Below are 21183 nucleotides of genomic sequence, written 5' to 3' on the forward strand. Positions count from 1 at the left end.
TTGGCTAAGGTCTTATAACATTATGATGAACAAAACAGTACTCAAAAAGTACATAATAATGATATCTTCTTTTTAAAAACAAAGTGCATCATGACATAAAGAAAATTTGGGTTTTATCATGATGACACAGTTGAAGGAATATGAAAGTGTCTTTGTTGAATCTTCTGCGCTTCTACCACAACACTAGGGTCACAATGATCCTCGATAAAAATTGTTGCAAGGTTTTTGAGTTTGGAATTTTTGGCCTTTGAAAGTCTCAGCATACATTCTACCACAGGAAGACTTACTATTTCTGTCTTCGTCTCTGGACAAATCAAGTATATCAATGAAGTAATGGCTGAAAGCACAGTGTCTTCTGACGGCCTGGACAGGCAGTTTATAACCATCTTCACACCGCCATTGTCAATTATGTGTTTCTTATTGACATGATAGTTACATGCATTACATATGCCACTAATAGCAAATTCCACTATTTTATCATCTGGGTCTTCCAAACCATCAAGGAACAGATCCAGTACGTTCAGTGCTTTCATATATTCATAGTTGATTGGATCATAAGCAAAGTTTGCCAGGTTCCCTATTATCTGGGTCTTCGCGTCATCATCGTCTGTGTTCTGATACTCGTTGACAAGCGACTGGAGATAACTAAGTCGGCCTACACCATACGGGCCTGTCTTCCTTTCCAGGTAGCTCTTACTGCTGAACATTCTTTATGAGAATCTGTAAAGACAAAAATGTCTTGGTTCTAAAAGAGTGCAAGGGACATAACAATACATTATTCACAATGTTCTTTTTCAATAACAAATTTACATGATTTTTACAAATTGTTCATTCTTTAATCCGTTAAAGAATCCCTTTTAAGGGCTATGTTTCATAGATTGACAAATCGCAGTTATTAAACTTTCATAAATTGTATTGAAACTTTCATACTTTGTCTCAGATTCAAACAATCAAATAATAATTAGCAGAGTAAAAGTTAGGGATGCAGCAGAGTAGCAGGTTAAACTTATCTTAAAATGCTTTCTTCAAGGATCAAACAAAATTCTTTTCAAGCGTTTTACGTAAGGACAATTTTGCTATCCTCTGATTTAAAAACATGCCATGCCTATGATGGGAATAAATTATGAGTTATTAAAGAAGGTTGAAAGCCAGTACCTTGGTGTATATGTTTTGATAACTGGTAGTTTTTTAACTTGGGGACAATCAACTCCAGATCAAAATCATGAATATTATACTTCGTTGACAGTTAGTCAACATGGACTTTATCTTTATATAATTTGCATACTCAAAAGTTACCACCATCTTTAACAAACAATAATTAATAATTTAATTAATTAAATTGTAACATGCTTAGCTATTAAATGTAGTATTTTATTGCTTGATTATAAAATATAAATTTTTAACAAAATGAAAACAAGTGGGCCTTGAGCCCTAAGGCACTCATCTGAGAAACAAAGGAACAAAACTATTCTGACTTTAAATGTGTCATAGGTGTTAACAAGCATTTTCCTTAATTTGACATAGTGACATATATTTTTTTTAATTCAAACAAACTTGGTGAAGATTTAAATGGGACAAATATTCTGACCAAAATCAAGAAGATTTGACTAAGAATGTGACTTCTAGTGTTATAAGGTTTCAATATACACATATACGAAAAACTGCCCCGCCCCCTGGCGGCCATGTTGTTAAACAGACCAGAAGTTGAACCACTTTTAAATGCAGCCCAGATATCATTAGAACAAAATTTAATGATCTGACCAAGGTTTATGTAGATCAGACTAAAAATGGGACTCAAGTGTATACAAGTTTTTACTAAAGCCACTCAAGGAAAACTGCCCGTGCCCTGGAAGCAAAGTTTTTTAACAGACCAGAACCATTTTTTGCACTTAGCTGAGATAACATTAGAACAAATGTTCTGACCAAGTTTCATGAAGAAAAGGCAATAATTGTGAATACTATAGTGTTAACACGCTTTTACTATAGCCATATAACTAGCCCCCCTGGCGGCCATGTTTTTAAACAGACATTAACTTTTTCGAACTCAGACCAGATATTATAAGAACAAACAAGCAAATTCGTTGAATTGATATTCCCCGCCATTATACTTCTGGACACAAGATATGGCTCCGGACACACAAAAAAAATCATTTTTTCAAAATACAAAGGGCCATGACTCTGTTATTATTCCATGGTGTACAATGCCATTTGGCGTGCATCATCCTCTTATCCATATATATACTCATACCTTGTTTCAATGAAATCCGCCAAAGCACTTCCAAGATATGGCTCCGGACACAAAAGTGCTGGACGGACGGAAAGACGTACAACGCCAAAACAATATCCCTCTGTTTATGGCGCGGGATAATGACCAATTATCATGAATATTGGACTAATACTGTAACTTCGAAAGCCTTAAAAAGTATTTACTACAGCAAAATAAGGAAAACTGCCATACCTCCTGGCAGCCGTGTATTAAAATGGACTGAAACCTTTTGCAAACTCAGATTTGATATTATTTGAACAAATGTCCTGACCAAGTTTGATGGACAATAAATGTGACATCTAGAGTGTTAACAAGGTTTTACTATAGCCATGTAAGGAAAACTGCCCAGCAAAACTGACAGCAATGTTTTTCAAAGAACCGAAAAAACATTTTCGAACTTACTTGAGATATCATTAGATCTAATGTTCTAATCAAGTTTAATAAAGGTGGGACTATTAATGTGACCTCTAGAGTGTTAACAAGGTTTTACTGCAGCTATGCTTTTCAACGACCTGGAACAATTTTAAAACTCAGCTCTGCTGAGACATTATTAGAGCAAATTTTCTGACCAAATTTCATGAAAATACTGGACTTTGAATGTGAACACTAGAGTGTAAACAATCTTTCAACCTAGTAACCTAGTTTTTGATTTCATATGACCCAGTTTTAAACTCGTCAAAGATATATTTGGGACAAATCTTTTGATGAGTCTTTATGACTTGCTGAAACGATTACATGGGCTGCCCGTGCAGGCAAGAATAATGTTCAAAGTGCTTGTCATTGTTTTCCGTTTCGTGAAGTGCACTGCGTCTTTTCACCTCCGATCATGTTCACACATGCACAAGGAAGCAACCGTTTGCGATCATCAGTAGGCATTCAGTTCCGTGTGCCAAGGCATAGAACAAAATTCACCGACAGGTAACTACTAAACAGTGGTCAGACCAAAATGGTGAAATGTGCTTCCTGGACATTTGAAATCCGCTGCCTCGGAAACAGCATTTAAGAGCAAACTCAAAACCTAACTATTTGAGCGATTCCACAACACTACGATGCATTCCTGTAACCTGCAAGCTCACTAGATGATATCTCAATCTGTGTAAATAGGACGTTTCGTTAAGCGCAATAGAATATTTATAGTTTCTGCGCTATACAAGTGTATTTGTATTTGTAAGTGCAGTGAGTTTGACAAATATTTAATGAAGAATTTAGTGTGAGTAAGAACCGGCCATCAACTTTGCAAAGTCAGTTTGTAGCGTGCTGTGCTAATTTTCCAGCAATTAGGGATTTATCCAAGTAATAAGATAATATTATTGATATGGAATGTTCTTATGTAATCCTTAAAATGATGTGTAACTTATATGATCTCAAAATACAGTGTCACAAAAAGGCTGAGGGGTAACACTTGGTGTAACTCGCGTGTACATTTTGAGCCATATGCTTTCCCAATAACTTCAGCTTATTCATTCAGTTGCTTTAACTTAACGAAATAACATATTAAATGGCGTATTATACAATATATTAAACCTGGCCTTCATTAATTTTCCCCCATGATTCAACTTTGTCAAAAAGGAAAACAGGGAAAGAATAAAGGACATTAATAAAAACATGTGCTTCTGTCAAGGCGACATGCAGCATTACTGTTACCCATCACTGGTGCAAAGGATCAATGTGGGGTATACAAACCAAATGTCAGGAGTTCAAGTTTTTTTCATTTCTTTATCTCATTGACAGTTAACTTTAAAAACTTCATGAATAATGTCAAATTAATTAAACCATGAAATCCTTAACATATAAAAAATTATGGATTTAATTTTTTATTTCATTGTATATATACATATATAATTGCAGTAAAATAAAAAAAACAATCCAATCACAAAATCAAATCTCAGTGTTTGAAGTTGTATCAGTATCTTAATTTTGCGGTTAAATTCATGGTGCAAAATGTCCATGTTGATTTTTACACAATATCACTTAAAATACAACAACATGCAGTTAATGTACAAATGATTTTTTTATGAATAAAAACAGATATTGTTATATAAAACCAAATGCTCAGTTCGAACTCAACAACACACATGTAATGGTTGTGCGTAGTTACTATAAGCATATGAGTTCAGCTTTGCAGTTAGGTCGTTTTGTAATTATGCAGGTTTTTTCAATATCTGTATTAATAGCGCACACTATTTTATATTATCTTAATTTAGAATTGGCTAAGAATTTGAACGCATGAGCGCTAGGTCGAATATTTCCTATATTAATAACACAAAAAAAACACAAATAAATATAAGAAAAAGACTCTTCTGTGCCTTTATCCGAAAATGTACTTATCCGAAACAACATCACTAATACAGTGAGTCAAAAAACAAAATAAATAGAATAACTAACAAAAATATCAAACAAACACACAACAGATTGGTGTGTATTATTCTTTAACCTTATGAATTATAAGCAAAGCTAATACTGAAAAAGGCAGAAAACATTCGGTTGCTGAGATTGTCGCTTTTTACATTAAGAATCGGCTACTTTCGGCTGTCTGCTAAATACGAAAGTAGATTCCTTTGGTGGGATTTCCAATCTGATATCAGTAAAAACACCTCATTTATTTGGCAAAATGTCATTAGCACTGAAGAGAATCACCAGGTAAGATATAGATTGTAGAAAATCGTAATAGATTACCTTTTGGTGCAAATACTAAATCTAAATTTGAAGCTTTCAATACTTAAATACAACACTGACTTATGTTTTCCAAGTAGGACATACAATAAGACTTATTAAGTTATTAAGAGTTACTTTTAATGAAATACGTAATTAGTTGCAGGTTGATATTACCATAATATAAAATAAGCTCAGTCTTCATTTAGATAACAATATAAGTATGTGTACTAAGCTAAATATTTGCCAAGCACTAACAACTGTTGCCAGTTGGACATGTTTTAACTGGATAGCATAGCTTGTTTGACATTAGAATTAAGTCTTTCAATGTCAATGCATTTTTAAGAAATATTTGCGAGAAATACATTTAATAAATATTTGCCAGGTATACATTTACATTTACTCCAAAAGAAAGAATGCCATTTACTAAAAATATAATTATCACAAACCATCTTTGGACTATAATCGATGAATAATATACAAATAGAATATGCTTTTGTATTTCATGTAACGATGTCAAAACTATTTAAACATAACATTTTCACTTAATAAAAACAAAACAGTTACACTGTTTCTTTAGTGCTTCAGTCCCTCATATTGGTTAAGTATTGATCCATGACTTGTTCTGTTTTTTGCATACTCCTCCTCCTGTATTTGGCTGCTTGAGTGCTGATAAGATAATGGAACATAAGTTGACTGACAGCTGGTATCATGTCTATTAAAGGTTTATTCAATAAGAAGACATCAATTGTTGTAGATTGGATGATAATGCTAACTATTGGTGTTGGGCGAGTCAAGTTGTTTGTTGCGCTACTATAGATGAATGTTATTTACAATGTACTGGCATGAAAATCTTGATCGAACTTGATTTAGTTGTGAAAGTTGGATAACAGAATGAATCACTATTTATTCACTACAGATTAAAACCCCCGAATTATATTCATAGCTATAAATTAATTTTTCATTGATGCTTTCAACAAACTATATGTCTTTTGATCCTGTTAAAATTTTATAGTCCAATCAGTCGTTGCAAGGGTACAAATTTATAGTCGGGCCAATACTTTTCATCTTTTGCTGCAGATGAGCCAGGTGAAAAATATTGACCTTCAGTACAAAACATTATTTTTTCTTTATATTAAGTATATTGCAGCTTAGATTTTAAACAACCACCCCTGTGTTTCCTATTCAAATGTTATCCCGATTTAATAATTGTTAACAAACTGACACAAATAAATGAAGTACTAACACTTAAAGTGTAAGATTTTTAAATTAATGTAGACAGTTGAGGTTCAATTTCTTCTAAAGACAAATATACAGTATTTTGGTATTGTTAATTATATATATTTGTTATTGTTTTTAATATGCTTATGGCAGTGAAGTGATTTAACATACTATGCACAAGTCTGTTAAACTGTAAAATCTCGTACAGTTCTGGTTTTTTTATTTTCTCAATTTAAAATGTGTGTTGCTTACATTAACTAAAATACCATTATGCCTGATGCCATGTAATTTTTTAGATATTTTTAAAGGACATCCCTATGTACAGCGTTCTGTGTGCAGGGTGCTTTGTCAACTTGTGGCTCGTTACCACTCCAGAGTCTGGGTCATATCAGTTATCCAATTTTGATGAAACTTGGTCAGAATGTTTATCAGGAAAATATCTAGGCTGAGTTGGATTTGGGGTCATGTGCATCCAAAAAGTAGGTCAACATATCAAATCTTGGAAAAATATTTTTAAAACTCCAGAGTCACATTTATGACTTAATCTTTATGAAACTTAGTCAAAATGTTGAACTTGGCAATATTTAGGCCAATTCTTAATTTGGGTCAGGTTCATCCAAAGTCTAGGTCACCAGGTCAAGTCTTAACCTGTAGTGTCTTTGAACTCAGTTAAGCGCTCAAGAGCAATCATGGTCCTCTTAATTCTTCATTTATTTAGGTTAAAACTCCATTTAATTAAGTTAGGTCACTTTATAAAAAACGTTAAAAAAAAGAATCTTAGACATATTTTCTGTATACTTTATATTGTTTGAGTGTTGCCATTTTGTAGAACATACTTATTTTAATGTAATTAACACTGCAATAATTTTCAAAAAAGTCACTTTGCGAGGCAGACAGTTTGAACAGTCTCTCTTTTTCTCTCTCTCTTTCTCTCTCTCTCTCTATATATATAAGTTGCAATCTTAGCTTCTTACATTGTGTAAGAAGACGGTCGTAAGTATTGAAATGTGATATCTGTTTTCTGTCTCAATCTACTGAATAAAAGGCTTCAAAGTAAAGAGGTAAAGTACATTAAGAATGTGAAACAGGAAGTTTTATAACTTGTATCTATTTTTATACTTACAGAATAGCATGTATTTCTTTTGACTATGGGGCACGAATCATCAAAAGTGAAGGGAAGTAAATGTAAGTTTGAAGTGGTGCTTCAACATTAGTTGGCTTTGGTTTCAGATTATAAAACCATCTCTTGCTTAAACTCTCTGATACAATCACTTATACCAGCCTACCAACTGCTCTTTGTTCGATCTAAAGTGATATGACCAGCGTCATAAATGGGTCTTGTACCATATGCGGCAGGTCTGGCGCATCATGTGCAACCACGCAGTCTGGTCAGTAGCTAGCAAGTCTGCTATAAAGTCATGCAAGATTTTTGGGCTAATAAGCAGTCTGGGTAGATCCTTACCAGGCTACATTGCAACTTGCTGCATATGGCATAAGACCATGACGCAGCTCATATGATTTGTGTGTGGTTTGTAAACCTAACCTGACAAACCTTAATCGTTTTTTGGTTTCCAAGTTGAATTTTCAATTGTTTTTAATTTTATGTTAGATTCAGCCATATTCTCAAATTAACTTTTACATTTGAAGAAAGAATATTGAAAAGAGATATGGAAGTTTTCTTTCGTAGAAAATCCTTATTAAAGTTGGAAATAACTTGTTTATTGTAAAAAAGTATTAAATTGTCAGACTTACATACCCTTTTGTTGAGATACTAGTGAAAACAAACTTTAAATTTGTTTATATTCCTAAAACTATTTTGTGTTTGGAACATATTATTTGCATTCCATGATGTCATTTTTTGTCTCAATATGCTAAAGGAAAAACAAAAACACTTCAACGTAGGTAATTTATTAAAAATGCCTTCAACCCATGTAATTCGTCTGCTTACACCTCTGTGCAGTCTGCTAGCTTTCTGTTTCCATTAACCAAAGCTATATTTTCAAGTAAGAACAATCTGTGTGTTGCCAATATAGAATAGTCAATGTATACACATGTACAGTTTTGTTGTAAACTTTGTATCATTCAAATTGATTTCCATTGATAAGGAAGTTTAATTCTAATTTGATTGAAACTGATTATTATATAATCATATATCATATTATGAACAATACGATACTGTGCAATTAGTAACATAATTTAGGCTAGTCGGGGACAACATTTTATGCACATGCTTTAAGCCACATTTTTACAGAGTGCGACTTAATTATTCAATATTCAGAAAAAATCTTACTCATCTCTTTGGTTTTTAGCAGCAGTGTCATACATTACTTTTCTCAAAAGGATGGGCAAGGTCTATAAAAGTACAACATTTTAAATGGTCAAATCATTGCTGATTTCAAATTGAATCTAATTATTTAGTTCCTGCCATCACATAGCACTTAAATAGGTCTCTTAAAATGTTCCCGGTTTTCCAAGAGCAAGGCTCAAGTATTTAAGTTGTCAACAATGGGTTTTGAAACAAGTTGGGCAGAGTATTTAAGCGTTTGCTTTTATTTTCCAAGTGTGCAATTTGCTTTTATTGTTGACAAACATCAGAATGCAGTTGTTTTTGTGTGTGTTCTAATTCAGCACAAGTAGACAGACCCATTCCCTATGGAAAAATGTATATATTTTTACCAAATGGGACCTATTTTTATGCCCCCAGTAGGTTGGCATATACTTTTAGCAGTTGAACTGTCCGTCAGTCCGTCCGTCTGTCTGTCCGTCAGTCAGTCTGTCCGTCTGAAAGCTTTAAGATTGCCCATAACTTTTGCAATATTGAAGATAGCAACTTGATATTTATCATGCATTTGTATCTCATGGAGCTGCACATTTTGAGTGGTGAAAGGTCAAGGTCATCATTCAAGGTCAAAGGTCAAATATATGGCTTCAAAGGTGCGCATTAGGGGGAATTGTGTGTCTGACAAACATATCTCTTGTTTTAAATAAGTGTCAACATTAACTTTATCTCCCATCTAGCTCTATAAGTTTTTTTGACAAAACAACATGATTTTTCCGAATCCAAAACGACCTGACCCCATTTCCACTTTTTCTTTCCTTGGTTGCTCCACAACAATATTTTATTTTATTATGATAACATAGTGAATAAAACAACATAGTTAACCTATGTTATGGTCCGTATGATAAATCAACATTTTAGTATTTTGTTTAAACAAAACCAGAATTCAAATACAGCACGTGATATTTTCTTGATTCATTGCAAATGACTTCAACGTCAAACATAAAATGGGACATTATATGTTCATGAAGTCATGAATATGCCCTTAACTTTGGCGTGTCTTAGTCGATTAAAATAATTTTTTCCATTCAGCACCAAAATAAAATCTATAACAATCGGATAAAAAAATGAAAATGTGAACATTTGTCATTAAGGAATGTTTTTTCACAACGTGGCATTGGGATACCCTTGCGCTCAGTGTAATTTTCAAGGTATTTAACAACTACACGCTGAACATTGTCAACATCTAGTGCGTGCTTTGGGGCTTCTGCCTAAATTGCAGTGGGTTCTAGGCATGACGCCATGCTGTGACATGTGATACATCAAATTGTTTAGCGCAATTCATCCGATATCATAGAACACTTGAAATGTTGGACGACACACTATTTTTCCACTGAAGTACATACTTCACTGTCTCTTCTTTCCTCTGTTTGTGACAGCTGAGCTTTTATCATCTTGACGAACACCCATCAAATAAAGGTCTTTTGTATTTTTATATCCCACACCACTATAGTGGGGGACATATTGTTTTTGCCCTGTCTGTTGGTTGGTTGGTTGGTTGGTTTGTTTGTTTGTTTGTTTGCGTGAAACTCTAACATTTGCCATACCTTTTGCAATATTGAAGATAGCAACTTGATATTTGGCATGCATGTGTATCTCATGGAGCTGCACATTTTGAGTTATGAAAAGTCAAGGTCATCCTTCAAGGTCAAAGGTCAAATATATGGGTCAAAATCGCTTATTTAATGTATACTTTGCAATATTGAAGATAGCAACTTGGCATGCATGTGTATCTCATTGAGCTGCACATTTTGAGTGGTGAAAGGTCAAGGTCATCCTTCAAGGTAAAAGATCAAATATATGGGGACATAGTGTTTCACAAACACATCTTGTTTTACATGTCATGGACATTCAAAATATGTTCATGCACTTTCTCTACATTCAGTTTATGTGCACAATCGTGTCTGCATCCAGAACCATCAACACAGAACTGTTCAACTTGCCTCACAACTTGCCTCAAATCTTCATCTTCATTCAAAGCCAAATCAATATTGTTACATCCATCATTTTTCTCTTCATCTTCTTCTTGTTCATCAACCTCCTGGCGAGACACATAATCTCAAACCTTCCGTTTCGATTAATAAACAGATGCCGTCTACACTCACATCACTTTCAACATCTTCTTTGTCTGCTGACAGATTGTCAAGCTCTTGAGAAGGAAATGGTGTGGTGACTGGGATCTTCCAAAAATGTTGAGAGAGTACACTCTCCAATTCCTATATTAAAACAAAAGTCCCATTAAGGCTAAAATAATATACAAGTTCGCGCATGTCAGACAATGGACGATTCACTTCTGTAAATAAAAAAACCCGGCTTCATTAATAGGCTGACTTTAAAAAGATCACCATTTTGTTGAAAATAAATTATTTTATTGTAATTTTTTATTAATAAACCCTCCTTAAAACATCATTTACCAAAAAATATTTTAACATGATGCCCTTTACTTGTAGATGAACTTGAAGCTTTATTTTTTTATTTAAATCACATATGCTCCATGTGACGGGTTTAAAATTAAATATTCGGTAAATAAATTATTTTCATGTATATAGCTGAAAAAGACAAATAATACAAATACATATAAATGTTTCAGCGATAGGAATTGAACCACTGACACCACAGTGGCAATTTGTTCTGAAGTACGAAATTAGTGTCATATAGTAACAATAATTATTAAATGACAAGAATGACTGGACAACTTCAAAACACTAAATGATGTTCACATTTTCTCATAACAACGTACGTACACCACTATTTGTTGCCTTTTTAGCAATTTTAGTATTTATAAAACAATCATGACAAAATCATAACAATCTATCATAACAACAATCTTGCAAACTACATGCTTGTAAACTACATACTTGAGCTTTTATGGTTAGTTTGGCATTAACTTAAAGAAAACATTGATTTAAAATATACATAAATAATACAGTTTAATTAGCTCGGCTGTTTTCGGAGAGAAAACCCGAGGTATTGTCATAGCCAGCTCGTCGTCCGCCGTCCGTCATCGAGCGTCCGCCGTGATAAAACCTTTACATTGGCTCTAAAATCAAAGTGCTTCCACCTACAACTTTGAAACTCCATATGTACATGCACCTTGATGAGTTCTACACGCCACACCCATTTTTGGGTTACTAGGTCAAAGGTCAAGGTCACTGTGACCTCTAAAAAAAAGAAATTCTGACAAGCTTTCATTTATTCAAAACTGCACCCGCAGCCGAGCGTTGGCACCGGTTATGCGGTGCTCGTGTTACACATTACATAACAATCATGTATTTCCATTTGGTAAGCCCAAAGTTTACTTAACACTAATGAGCAAAACTGCAACATTTTGTTTTACTTTGACTTCAGATGGTTCATGTTTTTAAAGCATTTAGAAATTTACATATTTCAAACATACACTTTCATAATACTACGATCATGAACTAACAAATACTTACCTCCATTTCTTCATCCGTCATTATCGGAATAATCACAACAATTCCTAAAATAACTTTTTTGTTCACGAAACACTTAAATTTTTCCCGGGTGAAACAATGACGTCAGTTTAGGCGGGTTTTCCCACAAACTTCATCAATATCATATAGGCAGGTTTTGTCCCTACCCGGGTGTACTTTGTCCAGGGTTTTCCATGGAAATCCATGGAAAATATGAGGCTGGAGTATTCGGACTAAGTTTCCAGCCTTTTCCAGCGTCAATATTTAAAAGAAAAGGGTGGAAAATTGTCCATGGTATGTGGAAATAGCCTGGAATAGTTTCCATGGTTTTCCAGGCTCCCTGGAAGAATTACCATGGAACAATTTCCAGGGTTTTCAAGCCAGCATGGAATAAATACCGTCCGAATACTCCATGTAATCTGGAAAACCATGGATTTATTACCAGGGTTTTCCAGATTACATGGAGTATTTGGACGGTATTTTTTCCATGCTGGCTGGAAAACCATGGAAAATGTTCCAGGGTTTTTCCATGTTTAATATTCCATGGATGCCTGGTATAACATGAAAAATTGTCCAGCGTTTACCATGGTCACTGAATAGAAAAAGAAATTTCTGGTCTAAAAACAATATTCATGTATTAAATGAATACAATACTCACAGCTTAAGTAAATCATAATTTAAGGTTAGATTAAAACAAATTAAAAAATCAACATAATGCCTTAGTTTCTTCGATGTATTATTTTGTTCACAATTCATCAAAATATAACATCAGATTACAAATTGTGTTACATTTATTTAACAAATTATTCAGATCAAACAAGTGTTGTTTAATACATGCTTACAAAGCCTCTAGGTCCATTATCATAAATCAGGCCCTTACATAACAGAAAAGGCGCTACTTTAAAAGTTAAAAAGTATAATGCAACCTTCACAACATGTATTCATAGTAACAAAATACAAGCAAGTCAAGTAATATACAGTAACAATTCACGAACCCTGTACAAACGATATACAAGAAACAAAATGAAAAATTTAAGTTATTTTAGCTGCTTCATGTATGTCACAATATATGTAGCTGCCCATGAGCACAAGGATACTATTTTTATGTCCCCCACTATAGTAGTGGGGGACATATTGTTTTTGCCCTGTCTGTTGGTTGGTCTGTTGGTTGGTTGGTCTGTTGGTTGGTTGGTTGGTTTGCGCCAACTTTAACATTTTGCAATAACTTTTGCTATATTGAATATAGCAACTTGATATTTGGCATGCATGTGTATCTCATGGAGCTGCACATTTTGAGTGGTGAAAGGTCAAGGTCATCCTTCAAGGTCAGAGGTCAAATATAAGTGGCCAAAATCGCTCATTTTATGAATACTTTTGCAATATGGAAGATAGCAACTTGATATTTGGCATGCATGTGTATCTCATGGAGTTGCACATTTTGAGTGGTGAAAGGTCAAGGTCAAGGTCATCCTTCAAGGTCAGAGGTCAAATATATGTGTCCCAAATCGCTTATTTTATAAATACTTTTGCAATGTTGAAGATAGCAACTTGATATTTGGCATGCATGTGTAACTTATGAAGCTGCACATTTGAGTGGTGAAAGGTCAAGGTCATCCTTCAAGGTCAGAGGTCAAATATGTGGCTCAAATCGCTTATTTTATGAAAACTTTTGCAATATTGAAGATAGCAACTTGATATTTGGCATGCATGTGTAACTTATGGAGCTGCACATTTTGAGTGGTGAAAGGTCAAGGTCATCCTTCCAGGTCAAATATATGGGTCAAAATTGCTCATGTAATGTAACTTCTGCAATATTGAAGCTAGCAATTTTATATTTGACATGCATGTGTATCTCATGGAGCTGCACATTTTGAGTGGTGAAGGGTCAAGGTCAAGGTCATCCTTCAAGGTCAAACGTCATATAGGGGGACATTGTGTTTCACAAACACATCTTGTTCTCAGCAACTTTCACTTTAATGCAATTTAGGTGCTTAATTTCATTAAAATACTTTTATATAATTTTATTGTTCAAAGAAATTCAGAACATAATGCATGTACATGTATTACTTTCCAAGTGACAATTTAAAATATAATTGCAAGTCTAAAACTTGTATAGGCAGCGTAGTAAAATTATAAGTACCCAGGTGGGATAAAATTACAGTTTTTAAAAACTTTTTTGTTAATTAGCTGGGCTTCAGTAGGTCGTGGATCTTTTATAGAACTTGTACTGCTGTTATACTGTACGGCTCATGCGTGATCTCTGAAAGAAAAACAAAGCAAACAATATTACAAGAAAGTCATAAGTTTTTTACATTCATCTGTAAAAGTAAATGTGCAGCAATCATATGATTGAATATCTATACTTCAATGCTCATTCATATTTTAATCTATTTTAGATATTTCATATCACTGCTTAATTCGGTACATCTGGCTTTTTTGTATTTGAGCGAACATTTACGATCCTAAGTAGTTAGCAATTATTTCTTTTCCATTTACTGAAATTTATTCTCTTAAAGTTTGCAAGCGGGCTTTAATCTTCTTGCAAACAGGCAACCACACAGGAAAACTGAGACTTTCAAGTGAATAAATAGGTGATTTAACTTATATATTTATATGACTCTCTTTTATTTTGAAATTTATATTGTTGTTTTCTTAAATGCCCCAAAACGGGGTACACTAGCATGTATCTGGAAACTCAAACATATATAGGAATTTTATATTCAGATATTGCTATATGAAAGTTATGCTAATTTGCTAATTCATAAAAAAATAACCTGTAATTGAAACTAGACCAAAATATTGGATACCAAAAAGACAAAATACTTTCAGGTGGTTAACACTAAATTACTTATATGAGCTCGGGGCATAACAATATTTACCATGAATTTGTGGCCATGTTAGTCCTCTTGGTAAATGCGCCAAAAGAGCCGCTTTGCTGTCTTGGGTTATTTCCCTGCCAAACTCTGCAGTATCTTCCATCAACTGGTCAGCTACAGTTAAAGCATATAATGAAAATGTATACAGAAAATAATTCAAGTATTGTTTTAAATATTTAGTAAAATGGTCTTTAAATAATAACTTACAATGAAGTTAATACATCACAAAGCATAGCATAACAAAATTTGTTGGTATGATTAGTACAAATTTATTATTGCTATAATTAGAATGATGTGTAATTCTATTGGTATGAAAATGCACAGTGAAACCTAAAAAACAATGCTATTGGTTTAATTAATTTATTTATAAACATTAACAGCATTAATGAGCATTGAGTTCTCAACATGCACAGCACATAACTCCCTTAGCCTCAGTTCCCTAGCCATGCATTATAAACGTCCGATACTACATTCAAGCTTATTAATATCTTCACATAGGACTTCCTTTATCAAGCTGCAAACTGCACTTAGTGAAAATATGTGTGACAGCTGCTTTTAAACTTCTATATTTGCCATACTTTTACCTAAAATGTCACATAAAAAAGGTCTACAATGATGACATAAGAAGAATAAATTTAAAGGAATATTTAGGAATAATGAAAAGCACAAACCTTCAGTTGTTGTTCTATTCCTAGACAGACTTCTGAAACACTTGTATGCATCACTTTTTAACAACATTTCATGTCACTTTCCAAATGATATCCATACATTATTATTTTAAGAAATTCTTGTTAATGGAAAAACTCATTAACTCTACTGTTTGTGAAATTACATTAAATTCATTTTAACAACAAGTTTAACCTGCATATTTTCTACAATACGCCTACTCCAGAATTTCAATCTAACAGGTAAACTTTCTGTATTTGAACTCAGCCAATCAGAAAAGGCTGTGATATTTTATAACCAATAGATTAGCCGCAGACATATCTGACTCACACACAGGCTTTTCAGATAGTTTGTTAATTGCAAACCAGCTGAAGTTAAATATTGAGTGTGTATACACCTTGAACAGGGTTAAGGAATTTAAACTTGTAGACATTGCTTTGAAAGTTACTACTATTACTTCTACTACTACTACTACTACTACTTCTGCAAAACTACTACTACTATTACAACAGCCACAACAACAACAACAACTACTACTACTAGTACTACTACTACTACTACTACTACTACTACTACTACTACTACTACTACTACTACTACTACTACTACTTCTACTTCTACTACTACTACTACTACTTCTACTACTTCTACTACTACTACTACTACTACTATTACTGCTGCTGCTACTACTGCTACTACTACTACTACTGATTCAACTACTACTACTGCTTCAACTACTACTACTGCTACTGCTGCTGCTGCTACTACTCCTGCTGCTGCTGCTGCTACTACTACTACTAATAATACTGCTGCTGCTACTACTATTACAACTCCTGCTGCAGCGACTACTACTACTACTGCTGCTTCTGCTGTTACTACTACTACTACTACTACTACTACTACCACTACTACTACTACTACTACTACTACTACTACTACTACTACTACTACTACTACTACTACTACTACTACTACTACTACTAGTACTTCAACTACTACTGCTACTACTACTGCTACTGATGCTGCTGATGCTGCTACTGCTACTACTGCTGCTACTTCTACTACTACTACTTCTACTACTACTACTCTACTTCTACTATTGCTGCTGCTGCTAATGCTACTTCCTTAACTACTACTACTACTGCTGCTACTAGTATTGTTATTATTATTTATACTACTATTGCTACCATTACTGCTACTATTCCTGTAAATGCTAAAACAACAACACAATAATAACTGCTACTACTGCTACTGTCACTTAAATTTGCACCAATAGTATAATTATCAGTAGTTTAACTGCTTGTACAACTTATACAACAACCACTTTTACTTCTACTCCTACAACATATTCTTCTGCCAGCACCAGCATTACTACTTTTACTACTACAACTACTACTATAACTACTACTATTTCTGCCCAAACTATGCACATTGTTTTATGTTTTATTCATATGTTGTGTAAATTGTTGAACTCTGATTTACTTTGAATAAAATGTGTTGCATTTTAATAAGTTATTTTCTCCTCTTATAAAGTCTTAAGTTTTTTCCAGGGTCAGCTGAAAATGTTAGAGTCTTTTCCATGCTTAAAAAATTCTATGTTCCACTTTCCATGCTATCTGGAAATATTTTCCATGGTTATCCAGCCTAAATCCAGCGTTTTCCATTCCTTTTCCATGCTTTTCCATCCAAGGCTGGAAAATGCTTGGAAAAAAAGTCCACGTTTCATGGACATTTCTAGAACAAAACCCTGGAAACTGTTTCAAATTCCAGGGATTTCCATGGAATTCCATGTTATACCATGGATTTCCAGCCTAAGTTCCATGATTACCCTGGACAATGTACACCCGGGTATGCTGCCCAATACATTATTTTGATGTTTGACTATTACTATTTTTTTTTAAATAAATTATATTATTACTATTGTATCAACTCTGACTCATCTTCGTTTTGTGTAATATTATGTAATATATGTATATTATCTGCAAAACAATATAACGTTACTGTATATCGTTGATGTCACTTTTTGTATTTTAGAAATTAAAATAAACAAAAGTAAAAGCAAATATGTGTACGGTATATTATATTTACTTTGATACATATATGAACACAATGTCTTGCTAAATCGTACTTCTTATGGAAATAACCCTCTAGAAAATCGCTGTAGTTTTCTTTGACCACTCTTTTTTCAGCATGTGTAGCACATTCTAAGCCTGTAACCCGGTATTCTCGCGAGACTAAAGGAATTATCATTTTCTTCTCAATACAATGTTTACATATCGGATAAAATGATTCAAGACACAGTCATTTTTTATGTGACTTTACTTCAGAATAACATGAAATTGTAAATTTTAACTATAAATCAGAACAAAAAACACCACTGTCTGTATTTCTTGTTTATCATTACATCTGTTATTTCTGCAGTAAAATGGTTTAAAAACTATATTAAATCAAACATAAAACAAAGATCTGACATACTATCAAAAGCTGCTATTAATTAAGTTTTTATCAGTTTAAATAAATTGAAATTATGATAAAGAATGAGATAAATAAAACAATTATTTTTAAGCACTGTCAATTAAACAAAATCAATTTTACACTATAAATTCAAATATTTTTAGGAGGTGACCACAAAATAATAAAACAAACGAGTGCTGTTCAATCCCAGATTTTCCCCTATTAATTATCACTTTAAATTATCGGACAGTTTTATAACAATATCTTCTTTTATCAGTGTCTATTTGCGCAGTCCTCGCAATCGTCCTATATATTCAAAAAATCCAATACACCCTTCATGTAGGTGAGGGGCAAGAAGGGTAAATTATAGGTGGGCTCACGACTCACACTTCATAGGTAATGGACAAACATGCATGCATTATAAACATAATTTAAGTATTAAGTATAAAAAAGATTATAATTAGGCCTTATTTAGATTAACTATGATGAAACTATGAAACAATAATTATATTTGTCACACATAATTACAAGATTTATTTTAAAAAATTTAACAGAAAACCCCTCTGTCATTTCATATAATTATATGTTATCTTAAAGGTTGGAAATTACCAACATTCATTAATCTACATTCATGCGTTATAAATAATAAATACATGTGATATAAATAATAGCTGTTGATAGTTTGATACCCAAACTCGGAAGCCTGACAACAAACCAAATCAACTTCACTTATTTCAAATTTCTGGATCATAAAACATGGCCAATGCGCAACTTTATGTTGATTTGGTTACTAATAAACATTACAGGTGTCTTTTGCTTGACGTTTTCAGATTTGTAATATTTATACTCATCAACTTTAAAACATGGGAAATATTGTTAGTCTGCTGTTAGAATAATTATAGTATACAGGAATCTTAATTCAATGGGTATGAAATGTATTGGTTGTGAAATATAATATGTTTATGTAAGTGCGTCTATATTAAATCCAATTGGAGAAATGTTTATGCCATGTTAATCAATACATTAGGAAAAAAAAAACATTTACCCAGTTAACCCTTTTATAATAGAGACTGACTCATGGTGAGCTTTTGTGATCGCCTTTTGTCCGTCGTGCGTCATGCGTCGTGCGTTGTGCGGGGTCAACATTTGCCTTGTTAACTCTCTAGAGGCCACATTTATTGTCCAATCTTCATGAAATTTTGTCAGAAGATTGGTCTCAATGATATCTAGGATGAGTTTGAAAATGGTTACGTGTGCTTGAAAAACATGGCTGCCATGGGGCGTGGCATTTTTCCTTAAATGGCTATAGTAAAATCTTGTTAACACTCTAGAGGCCACATTTATTGTCTGATCTTCATGAAACTTGGTCAGAAGATTCATCCCAATAATATCTTGGACTAGTTCGAAAATGATGCCAGTTGGTTGAAAAACATGGGCGCCAGGGGGCGGGGCATTTTTCCTTATATGGCTATAGTAAAACCTTGTTAACACTCTAGAGGCCACATTTATTTTCCGATCTTCATGAAACTAGGTCAGAACATTTGTCCCAATGATATCTTGGATGAGTTCGAAAATGGTTTTGGTTGCTTTCAAAACATGGCCACCAGGGGGCGGGGCATTTTTAACCAGGTTTTCCGAAGGAAAAAACTGGTTATTAGATTGGCGAATGCGGGCGGGCTGGCTGGCTGGCTGGCTGGCTGGCTGGCTGGCTGGCGGGCTGGCTGGCTGGCTGGCGGGCTGGCGGAATAAGCTTGTCCGGGCCATAACTATGTCGTTCATTGTCAGATTTTAAAATCATTTGGCACATTTGTTCACCATCATTGGACGGTGTGTCGCGCGAAATAATTACGTAGATATCTCCAAGGTTAAGGTCACACTTTGAGTTCAAAGGTCAAAAATGGCCATAAATGAGCTTGTCCGAGCCATAACTATGTCGTTCATTGTCAGATTTTAAAATCATTTGGCACATTTGTTCACCATCATTGGACGGTGTGTCGCGCGAAATAATTACGTCGATATCTCCAAGGTCAAGGTCACACTTTGAGTTCAAAGGTCAAAAATGGCCATAAATGAGCTTGTCCTGGCCATAACTATGTCATTCATTGTGAGATTTTAAAATCATTTGGCACATTTGTTCACCATCATGGGACGGTGTGTCCCACGAAAGAATCACGTCAATATCTCCAATGTCAAGGTCGCCACGACTAAAAATAGATTTAAAAAAAAAAAAAAAACTTACAAAGGGGGTTAATTTTTTTTGGTCATTTCAAAAGTTCAGTTTGAGTTTTCTCCCTTTATCAGATTTTTTTTTCACAATGAAAACCTGGTTTTGTGACAATTTTGTCCCTTGTTTCTTATATGGCTATATGGCTTTAGTAAAACCTTGTTTACACTCTAAAGACCATATTTATCTTCATGAAATTTGGTCAGAAGATTGGTCACAATGATATCTTAGATGAGTTTAAAAATAATTATGTTTGCTTGAAAAACATGGCTTCCAAGGGGCGGGGCATTTTTCCTTATATGGCTTTTGTAAAATCTTGTTAACACTCTAGAGGCCACATTTACTGTCCAATCTTCATGAAACTTGGTGAGAAGATTCACCCAATAATATCTTGGACGAGTTAAAAAATGAGGCCGGTTGGTTGAAAAACATGGCTGCCAGGGGGCGGGGCATTTTTGCTTATATGGCTATAGTAAAACCTTGTTAACACTCTGGAGGCCACATTTATTTTCCGATCTTCATGAAACTTGGTCAGAAGATTTGTCCCAATAATATCTTGTTATTTCAGGTGAGCGACTTTGGGCCTTTCAGGCCCTCTTGTTACAGTATTTGCTTTGTTTTACTTTGGAACAATTGTTTGCTCTCAATTAGTGCCAATAATGAGAATCTGATTGCTTTTGAAAATGTTCTTTATTTAATGCCTATTTGGCATATTTAAGTTATATTTTTTAAACCATCTGCCCTTGCTAAAAATATGAATTTTAACAAATATGCTCTAATTACATTTGCAGGTGTTAAAGACAATGATTCCAGAACAAACAACAAAACCATAATTACCGGAATCACAGTACATATTGCTTGAAGTTTCATAATGAAATGTTCATTGTACAGTATATTAAGTGCATGTACTCGTTGGTCAAAGTTGAACCCTATGGTATCTTTCTGTAGAATAACATGTTTTTTTTTAATTCATTCTAAACATGTCTTTATGTAATTATAACTTTACACAAGGTTTTAACAAATACAGGCTATGATTTTGGCAACTGACGTAC

At 33.8% G+C, this 21183-nt stretch overlaps 2 protein-coding genes and 1 long non-coding RNA gene across 11 annotated transcripts in view; 2 read left to right on the top strand and 1 right to left on the bottom strand.

The window, feature by feature from the left end:
• Window positions 1–49: 49 nt before the first annotated feature.
• Window positions 50–5603, bottom strand: LOC127877787 (armadillo repeat-containing protein 7-like). Of its 8 annotated transcripts, none has more exons than XM_052424033.1 (2): window positions 5486–5603; window positions 50–720 (listed from the first exon to the last, which is right to left on the bottom strand). In XM_052424033.1, exon 2 carries the CDS (start codon window positions 705–707, stop codon window positions 117–119), a length of 591 nt encoding a protein of 196 aa, XP_052279993.1. In that variant the 5' UTR covers window positions 708–720; window positions 5486–5603; the 3' UTR covers window positions 50–116. The 8 variants fall into 8 exon arrangements, with proteins under 8 accessions (XP_052279993.1, XP_052279995.1, XP_052279990.1 ...); XM_052424035.1 differs by lacking the exon at window positions 5486–5603 and adding an exon at window positions 4943–4966; XM_052424030.1 differs by lacking the exon at window positions 5486–5603 and adding an exon at window positions 4728–4825.
• The window catches only part of LOC127877776 (uncharacterized), a 48404-nt gene continuing 31980 nt past the window's right edge, over window positions 4760–21183 (top strand). Inside the window, exons 1-2 of one of the 2 annotated variants that reach the window (XM_052424007.1) lie at window positions 4771–4906; window positions 7265–7324. In XM_052424007.1, coding sequence (XP_052279967.1) covers window positions 7288–7324 — 37 coding nt within the window. In that variant the 5' untranslated portion in view covers window positions 4771–4906; window positions 7265–7287. Of the gene's footprint in view, window positions 4907–7264; window positions 7325–21183 lie in introns of both variants that reach the window. The other variant, XM_052424008.1, reaches the window with a different exon arrangement.
• On the top strand, window positions 19520–19965 carry LOC127877791 (uncharacterized). Its single transcript, XR_008048612.1, has 2 exons — window positions 19520–19771; window positions 19934–19965. It is a non-coding gene; the product is annotated as an uncharacterized LOC127877791 (long non-coding RNA).

The sequence above is a fragment of the Dreissena polymorpha genome, chromosome 4, assembly GCF_020536995.1.
Source record: "Dreissena polymorpha isolate Duluth1 chromosome 4, UMN_Dpol_1.0, whole genome shotgun sequence".
Taxonomy (NCBI): Eukaryota; Metazoa; Mollusca; class Bivalvia; order Myida; family Dreissenidae; genus Dreissena; species Dreissena polymorpha.